The sequence below is a fragment of the Monopterus albus genome, unplaced genomic scaffold, assembly GCF_001952655.1.
Source record: "Monopterus albus unplaced genomic scaffold, M_albus_1.0 scaffold194.1, whole genome shotgun sequence".
Lineage (NCBI taxonomy): Eukaryota > Metazoa > Chordata > Actinopteri > Synbranchiformes > Synbranchidae > Monopterus > Monopterus albus.
This window is the reverse complement of record NW_018128074.1, coordinates 560,237-570,187: the sequence shown is the minus strand read 5'-3', so window position 1 is coordinate 570,187 and position 9,951 is coordinate 560,237. Positions and strand designations below refer to the sequence as shown.

Sequence of the window (9,951 nt, the reverse complement as noted above, 5' to 3'; positions counted from 1 at the left end):
TGACATTCCATGTCCCCGGGGCTAGTCTCCGTGTCCAGAGATCGGGTCGTCGGGGCCCCTGCCTTCGACTGCTGCCCAATCATCCTAGAATTTCATATGTTGATAAATGTTGATGATCTGAAGCCAAGACAGTCAGACCTTACACCCACACACTATTCTTGTGCAGACAGTTTAGTCATCTCAGTATGTATCTGCAAGACTTCGTGTTTGCTCTGAGCCTCTGCACCTACTCACAAGCATTTCATGAGCACAGGTCTAGTCTTTCCAAAGGTCAAACAGATTAAACAATTATTTGAACAGTTTTGCAAATACATAACATAGCACTATATCATTTTATCAAGAATTTCTTTCTACATTAGGTAGAAATACATATGGATCACACAATGAGTTGTGTAGTGAATATAAGTGAAAGACACCAGGAGTTACCCTGCTCTTTATTGAGAGTCTTAACTAAGTTTACTCCCTCCTAATGTATTCACTACATGCCAGGAATGTCAGATCATGAACCCTGGAGTCCAAGAGGATCTGATCTAAGAGCAAATTAGGCCCTTTTAACGCACGCAGCTCATGAGCTTCTGTGCTATTGGGATAATCTTCCCTATTGGAAGCTCCGGTGAGCAGCACTGTTTTAGTGATTATGGTCTTCTAGATGTGCTTATTTATTTTCATTTTAGTGACTTAAAAGTGACTACACTTTACCGCAGTGCAGTCAAGCAGCTCACTAGCAGACCACTTTGATTTAAACCTCTGCAGGCTAATTCAGTTGGAACCTCAATACCTTTTAGACATGGATTTATTCACTAGATCCCTGCCAGGATAAGGATTCTACTGTGATACATCTAACCACCAAGAATGGAGGAGGCTCTTACCTTGGGGGGGCTGAAGGAACCATTTTCCTCCCTGGGTTGTGAAAACCACACCCCCATAAAAAAACTGAAGTTCTTAAAATTTTAACAAATCTTTAATAATGTTTAAAAACTTCAGAAGACTGTTTAAATGGGACACAAGAGAATTAAACAAATAAAAAAAGTTTGCTAATCTAGATGATGAAGAAGAGGCCCCAGAAGAAAAAAGAAGCAGAAGAGGCGGCTGCCCCGATCCTCTCCAGTCTTTGTATCCTCTTCAGACAGAGTGCAGCTCAAGGGGTGAACAGTCTTAGCATCACGCTATCATACCCAAGAGTACACATCTCATTATCTGATTGGTGAACAGTACAGTCTGCCATCGTACACCTATACTGTATAGGCAATCCCTTAAAAGGCAACAATGAGACTGATTCAACACAAAGCAATGGGTTTCCACTGGTTAGCAAAACATGGCTATATTCTGTCATCTGTGCTCTTCTTAGAATTGCAGGTGTGTCCACACACAGCACACAGCCTAGTTTCAAATAGCTACAGTATATGTCTGAGAAAGCAGGGTGTCACTGGTTGATTTGGAAGTGATTTGTGGAAGTATCTAAGCATGACCATAAATGCTACGGCAGCTGTTGCAGGCTGGCTGCGCTAAGAGAGACAAGGGAACAGCTCAGATGTACAGCAAACACTTTTAGACACAGACTATCATAGTATGATTTTAGCAAGCCATGTATAAATGTATTAAATGAGCAATTCATAATGAAACATCAATACAAATCAAAGTATTATAATGAAAAGAATAAACATCAACCATTGACATTGGAGTGAGCCTAGAGCTGAACAGTTGACATTGCTCAGCACCAAGGTTAACAGACTAATCATCTTGTGATTACAATAAATTCATGTTACATTTATTCATATTTATGGTCACAGAGGAAAGGGGAGATCTGCACAGTAGTGAGGATCCAAAACCACATTTTCCTGGGGCTACCAACAGTTGCAAGGCTGTGTGCTAAAGGTATAATTAGTGTGGAGTTACACAAATAGGTCACGGCTTTATTATGAGAGCTGTACATTTAGGAAGTTGATGATCAGTTTTCACCCTGAGCTAAGGCTGCTGATGCTCACAAAGGAGACAAAACCAGCACTTCATAACCGTTTGAAACCCGGACTTATCAATGAAAACTCCAAGAGATAAAGCCCTACAAGAGTTTCATGTATTAGTAGTGGACCTTATATTGGATGGCCATGTGAAGTTTCATTGACCTTCTTATCACCTACCAAGCTGCCTTCTCTGACACCAGCTCCAGTCACAATGGGTCAAGATAAATGTGAGATACAATCGAAAGGAGGATTTGCACCCATTGTTCTTTAGGTGAATAACCCTGGTGTCACTGATAAGAAAGAATCTCAACTCAAAAGTTCAAAAGTGACTACAGTTTTACCACATCGGTAAACATGCACTCCGAGATAGTTTAGTGAATGAGAGCCCTCTACCAAGTTTTTTTTCTTAGGGAATCACAGGCTCCTCCTCCAAACTTCGTCTCTGCTGTGGGAACTCCCTGCTTCGTCTATCATGATGAAGTGAGGAGAGAAGGCGTGGGTCTGGAGAGAGGCAAAGAGTCAATCTGAGAGCGGGGTGGACGCCGACCGAGCTTTTGTGTGATAGTTGCCGGTTATCTGAGTTGCAGAGATGCAGTTTTAGCCATATCCCACCACTGTTTTCAGGCCTGATCTGCGGACTCGAAAGCGCGCAACCCGGGACAATTCCGCAATTTAAAACAAACTATTTATTCCCAACAATGCGATTGGAACGATTTCGCGTGAAGGCGCCGGGGATAGTAGCCCTTTTCGCCCACCCACTCCTTTGTATCATCGGGCTGGTACTGACTTTTTCTATGCCTGTCTGCGAGACGTTCAACTTGGACGTGGCTAACCCAGCCGTTTACAGCGGACCTAAAGGGAGTTACTTTGGATACGCTGTTGACTTTTATTTGGCTGATTCTGCCAGGTGAGGTTCTGTAACACAGAAGTCATTTTCCAGACGCTCTGTTACAAATAGAGGAGGGGTCTTTCAGCAACAAACTCGTGCACACAGTCTGAAACATTTGTTTATAATTGTATGTGGGCACGATACCCAGATGTACACAAACACGTTGCGCGCAGCTTGTGCACTTTCCAATTGGAGATTTTATTGACCACCACTAATTGCAACTCCGATGTTAAAGTTAAAGAGTTGGCTCCAATAGGAATAAAATATTTTCAGCAGTTCATTTCTGTTATGTTCTTTGCATCAGCGTTTTGTGTACACTGTGCCTTCTGGACATTTGCTTTGCGCACAGCGCGCACAAGTCACTGTAATTAAACGTTTTCGTGAAATATATGAATTTGTATTCTATATGACTCCTTTTGTACAAGATGGTGACTATTTCACAGTGGAAATGATGAACTCAAACAAAGAACAAAAACTCTAGAATCACCTCCAGTCCCAATCTCATTGTCCCAACAAAATGACACTTCATTCTGATCTTTTAATCTGTCCCTTCCAGAAAAAAGCCTGTTAACTGCAGCCGTTAGCATTCGCATATTATTGGACTGAATAAAGGTGATTATTATGAAAAGCTGCTGCTGATTGCGATGTTTTCTGGCTCTGTGATCCAGGTGACACTCAGCATGCTGCCACTGTCTCAACATTCCCCCCTTAAGAGATTTTGGCATGAGATGCCTGTGGTCTAATAGTCTGGTTGTCTAAGGACAAAATCATAGTGTAGGCCTTCACAGAAGCATGTAGTCAACTGGGATGTAGCAAAAAGCAAGACCTTGGTTAATTCATGGAAGTTACTGACAGATTAGCATTTGTGTTGCTATCAATTGAGCTGTGGACCCAAGCCTGTAATCCTAACAATCAGTAACAAATGTTATGCAGCCTCAGTCAAGGTTTCACTCAGACATAATCAGTCTTCCTGGCTGAGTCTGTGTCTGCTGAGCACCAGCCGTGTCCAACCAGCCAGTGTGGTGGGACTTGAGAAGGGGCTTTGTGCTGAGCAGGCCGCCAGCAGCATGTTTTTCTCCTGACTTCCGTGGACGTCAGACACTCAGACCTGGGGAGGTTTCCCTTCTCTTCCCCTAGCCCTCACTGTCTATTCAAAAGCTTGCTGTTTTTGGTATTAGTTTTTTGTGTCTGGGAAGCAGAGACATTAGGAGAGTGGTATGTGAGGCTCATGTGCATGGACCCCTCTTCTTTCTCCAGCATCCCCCTCTGTACTTCCTTCTATAGTGATGTCATTCTGCAGGGCTTTTTAATTCATCCTCCCCCCCACTGTCTAGCCTCTCTCCACATCATCTCTGCTCGTCTCATTAAGTATGAGACAAAGTAGACGTCGTCTCACTGATGACGTAATCTGAACTTTTCTACAGTTGAGACTCCATGCTTATGGAGATGCAGGGGAGACAATAATGTTTGTGTAGCTTCTTACAGCCTTGTAATTTTCATGTGGATGATATGTATTCAGAAGTCAAATGTCAAACAAAACTAGAAAGCAGATTTAAGACAGTGAGTCATTGCTTTATCTGCAAACCACATGTATGTGCCAGTTTCCATCCACAGTTTCTTAGAAGTTTACACATCAAAACGTATCAGTAGAGTCATGAAGCGCGTTTCTCTTATCTCTCGGTTTTGCCATCACATCACCCACACTGTGGAGATGTGGAGTGTGGGGGAGTAGGTGGAATCCTGGGCTGAGGTCAGTTAAGGGCTGCACAGGGAGTTTCTTCTTGTCAGGATGAGCTGCTGTGAGCCTGGCTCCAACCTTATGAGTAAACCCTTTGCCTCTTGTGTTCATCACTGGTTAGACTACAGTGGAAGGAGAGGAAAGGGGGAAGATACTTCTCCCATCCATATGTTCCTGTCAGGCCTACAAACACAAAGGCTTACTTTCTCCCACTTTGATGCTGATCCTTGACAATGAGTTTATATACGTGTCTGTCGTGCCCTTAGGCCTGACATAATAAAGTTACATTTGGACACAAGCAGATGGCCCACCATGGAAGACCGCCTGAGGATAGTGTCTGTGAACTGTGTGTGACGCCGGTTGTCAGATGTACACAGGAATGGTAAGAGGATATAAGGTCCTCTGTTGCGTGTGTATGTTATTTTTGTATTGAGTGAAGATGGACTATTGACAGTCTGTAGTTTCTTTATGTGAGTGACCACGCACACCCTCCTGTGCATCATGGGAAGGACCTGTGAGGCCTGACATTCTCCTCAGACATTTAATAATCAGACATCAGTAACTGACTGTGTTTTGACTTTCTCTGGTGCCAGGCAGAGATAAGGGAGTGGACCATACTGCAGTACAAAAGGTTGAAGGTCAGGGGCTGTAAATAAAAACAGATCTGGCCTGGAATGTATGAAAGGATGAAACAGGTTCTGATATCTTTCAAAAGTGAATAAGTGAAGAAGAATGTCGGAATGATCTTAAGCAAACATTTATTTTAATCACTTTTTTAACTTTTTCTAGCAGCAGTGAATGAGATATGGCATTAAAGTCAGTGTGTAATGATGAAGACTCCCTGGATGGAGAAAATAATATGTTCCAGTCCTTGCGTGACATCAGTGTCATGCTGTCTGGCTGTGATGAGCACATGTCGAGGTCAGCAGGTCTGTGTAGGTCACTCTCCTGGAGTTTACCCTCTCAGACAAGGTTAGAGATGAACTAATATTGACATTGGACTGGGGTCTGGACTGGCCACTATAGAGGCCATGCTTTCTCCGTCTACACAGAGGCCTCTCTTCATATATGATCGGTCTCATCTCTGTTACTGTTTTCACTGGTGTCCTTTTCTGTGGACCTGCTTCTAAATCAAACCGATAAGTGTTTGAGCTGCAGGAGTGCAGTTTGTATATTTGGGCTGCCAAACTTTTCTTCATCCAGTTGCGTGCAGACAATGGGGCCCTTTGTTTGATGACAGGATTTGTTGACTGTTTTCAGTCGGAGGAGCTTTCACTGTGACTCATTTCTTTCTTAATTTAATGGCCTTCTGCAAAACTTAAATTTTTTTATTGTCCAACTTTGTGTGTACCTATAATAATCAAAGCAGTAGGTTGGGAACATGAGTGTCTGTTGACCTAAAAGTCACTTAGGATTTACTTTGTGTGGCTACAGTGCATTCTGTCCCAATCCTGAAGTAGCTTTTACTGGTCTGTTGGTAAAATGGCCTTTAAATAAAAGGCTTATGTTTGTTCACTGGAATGATATGTGGATGGTGATGATGTGTTTAAAGGGCCTGTGAACCCTGCTGTCATGTCTGCTGTTCTGGGCTGAGAATGCCCCAATGACATCGTGTCCACTTTGGATTGGAGTTGGCTGTTGATCAGGGCTGCCCTGACTCATTCTTGGCTTTGTTTCGTCTCTGACTGCTTGTAGGCCTGGTTTACTTTAACCCTGGGTTCTGTAGTGACTCACATCTATGGTAATTTGATAAAGTTAGTTCCCTTATATGTCAATAAACAAACGACACCATCATATGATGATGCACTAGGAAATTCAACTGGCTGAAATTCAAACTAGCAGTAGTATTCATATTTGAGATGGAAACAAGACCTCTGGCCATTACTCTATATGAAAGTGTTTGGGTCTGTATGTATGCATACATGTGTGGGTGCTGCTGGGGTTCAGGGTGCACAGACAAAAGTATTTCAGCAGCTGCGTCACCTCCCCCATCACCACATTTAATACAACAGCCTCTCTATCCTGAGGTGCGAAGACGGGACCCCCTGCCAGGACATTGTTGAGAGGTGTGAACCACCGGCAGTTACATTTCCTGCAGGGGGGCTTTAGGGCACTCAGAGTCAGAAATGGTGAGGAGGGGGTCATATCTTGGGGGTGGGCAACAGTTTGCTGTGAGAAAATGCATAGGCTAAACCGCAATCCATTTTGATGTTTTGCTGTAGTACGAAGATGTTTTAGAATTCTTACTTGGCACTTGGTAAATGTTTTTTGCACTGAGCTGACATGGTTGGCAGCTGTGACAAAACAGCTGCTGATTTTCACACATTAACTGTAAAAGCATCCAAGATTGCTCCTGGCTGAAAGGTTGGAAGTTAAAATGGTGTGTGTGCTAGATCAGCTGGGTGTCAGCCTGCATAGGCAGGCACCAGGCCAGTAATTCATAGGTGAAACTATCATTCATGTAAAAGAAGAAAGTATGCTGTAGTCAGGAGTGTCTGTAAGTCTGTCAACACAGACCTGACTTGCCCTTGGATGTTCACATTGTCCTGTGTGACTACCTTGGTCAGCAGCATTTGAAATTTGCTGTTCACCTGTTAACCTGCTCTGTTATCCTTTCAAAGTCCTCAACAGATGGATCTGATCTACACTAGTTAGTACAGGTTATTTTTCAAGTTCATTCTGGGTTGTGGAAACCTTTCAAAGTTGTTGGAGAGACTTGCTTCAGGCCCGTAGAGCAACATACAGATCCTTTTTGCCTCACAATACCATCTGACCTTTAACAAAAAAAAAAGGCTTCAGCTCAGCATAGTAGACTCTGTAGTCAGCACACACCGTCCCAGCAGGAACTGCTACTCTCATCATCTTGAGGCTCCCGGGCGGCAGCTCCGACAACATGTGTGTATGTGGCGTGTGCGAACAGACGATCATCCTTAAGGCAGCCATAAGGAATCAAATGGCTTCTGTCTGGCCTTGGCTCTGAGAGGACGTGAGACTATTCACGTGGCTCCATGTGGTCTAGAATAAGTTATCACACACTCATTTCTGTCATTTGTCACTCTAAGTGCCTGTGCATGCTTTGAAAAGCCAACATTGGTGCTGTAGGATGACATCATAGAAGAATTCATTAATTTGTTGAGCATGTCAACTAACTGCTGTTAGGTATTTTTAGTCAGATAGATATTGGATAGATACTTTATGTATTAGAAATGTTTAGTGGAGATAGGATGTCTAGTTAGACTGTTAAATGCTTAGTCATGCTTATGAGTTTCTACAGGGTACATCTGGTCAAGGATAACTAGAGAGAAGAGTTGATGACTGTCAGCAGACAGGGTGTTTAATATTATTATTATGACGTGTATAACTGTAGCCTTAGCCATAATATGTTCTTATGTTTAATATCATGACATGTTACTAGAAGTCGTGAGAATGTTTTTAGTTACACACCACTTAACCAACAGACACACACACATTGATTTGCTTCATGTTTTGCCTACTGCTATGGCCAGCTGTAAAGCTGGTAACAGAGACGTCTCGGTTGACGTTTCTGTGTAGTATGGGGCTAGCCCAACCGAGGGGATATAATGTATAGGCCTGGTGGGTTCAGGGTCTTTCATCTTACATCTGCCTGTGAGCAGTTTGGAGGTGCAAGATACCTGAGCATGTAATGTTAATTTTACCTGTGATCCTTAGAATAAATCAGCACTGTTTTGAAGTTACTTGGACTGTCTCGTCTCTCAGACTTAGCACTGGTAACAAGAACCAAAGACCAACACTGCCCACATCTATATTTCCACTTCTATTGATGCCGATGACATTTAATTATGTGGGAAATGCAGTGCTTCAGAATCGGGGGGCGATCTTTGTAGTATTTAGCAGGCTCTACTTCTCTGTTGTGGGAGCAGGAGTGTGAGTTGTCTCTGGCTCAGATCATGCCACTGCATGTGATCTCCTTTTTCTGATATGGAACCACTTCAGTGTTTAAGCATGTGTTGATTGCCCAGTGTAAACTCCATGGGTCACTGTACATGTTTTACTTAGGTGTTGCTGAGGTTTGCCCCCCCCCCCCCACCTGCTGCCTTTGTGCCTGTGCCATATTGTTTGCTGAGCTGTGTTTATGACAGCAGCTGGCCGGCTCAGCAAATGGGATTATGATCTTTCCCCCCTTCTTTCTAGCTTAAAGTAGTTATAATAGTGTTCAAGTGACATCAGCTTTTGCAGCTGGATGAAGACAAATAAATGTGGAATGAAGGGAAAATGTTTGGGCTGAAGGGGAGGGGGTAACCGTCTGACAGCCTCCTTCTGTAACCCCATCATAAACTCTAGTAGCCATGGCTATGAACCATTGTGTCACATCAGCAAGTTCTCGCACTCTGAATTGCCCCTAATTTCTCAGCTCCACATAAAATAGTGGTTACATTCTGGCAGTTATGATGTGGTGAGAGATTTTTTTTTTTTGTAGAATGGCCTCTGATTGAATGAGACCAACCCAGTCTTTAGTTACGGTGAAGCTGCTGTTTAGACATTTCTCACTCGCAGGCCAAATCACTTACTGTAGTTTAATTAATGCTTAATTGTGAGCTGGGTTATGGAGCTCATTAGTGGCTACTGAATGGCCGCTGGTGGAGTTTATAATGCCAGACATTGTGAGGCTGCTAATGCTATTCATCTGCCTATTCCCCAACTAAAGACATTGCTCCAGTCTCTCTCCTGTGAAGTGGATTTGCTGTTTGTCCGTAGCAACATGAAACAGCCAAGTGAAAATCAGTTTAATTCTCCTGTAGCAGAAACATGTCAGCCAGCAGAGGACCCTGTCTGAGTTTTTTAGAAGCGACTTCTCATTGCTTTTCAAATGCATACTGAGCTCCAGTTACCAGTGTAGCTTCTGCTTTGCCTGCTGTGATCTCTATTAAACCTGTGATGGTGGTGCTTTCACTCTCTCTCTGAACAGCCTTTTGTCTTTCATTCTGACTCAGACACAACCTGATGAGCATGTCTGTCATTCAGCTGAGCATTTATCTTTTTTTCTGCTAATTACATAAATATTTGAATGCACATTCCAGGAGCCACATTAGAGAGGCATTTGTAATGCAGCACTCAGCCGACTACATTAGACCCTCATTAAATGCTAATGATGCAAAGCTGTACCCTTTGACCACACAGCGAGCAGATAAGGCAAAGACCTGAGGAAATGTCTGCTAGAACTAGACTGATCTTCACCAGATAGAGACCCATTAAATGCTCATTCTTCCTCATATGTGAGATTACTATCAGTCCATGTTTGTGTGTGAATGTGTCTGCCCATCTGTGTGTCTGTGTAGGGTAGTGAATGCTCATTTCAGCTGCCAACTTGCTGATTAAAGCAT

The 9,951-nt window shown here is 43.2% G+C and overlaps 1 protein-coding gene across 1 annotated transcript in view; it reads left to right on the top strand.

The window, feature by feature from the left end:
- Positions 1-2,397: 2,397 nt before the first annotated feature.
- Positions 2,398-9,951, top strand: part of itga5 (integrin, alpha 5 (fibronectin receptor, alpha polypeptide)) — a 33,469-nt gene continuing 25,915 nt past the window's right edge. Inside the window, exon 1 of the mRNA XM_020617795.1 lies at positions 2,398-2,868. Within this exon, the coding sequence (XP_020473451.1) occupies positions 2,660-2,868 (209 nt within the window). The 5' untranslated portion in view covers positions 2,398-2,659. The remainder of the gene's footprint in view (positions 2,869-9,951) is intronic.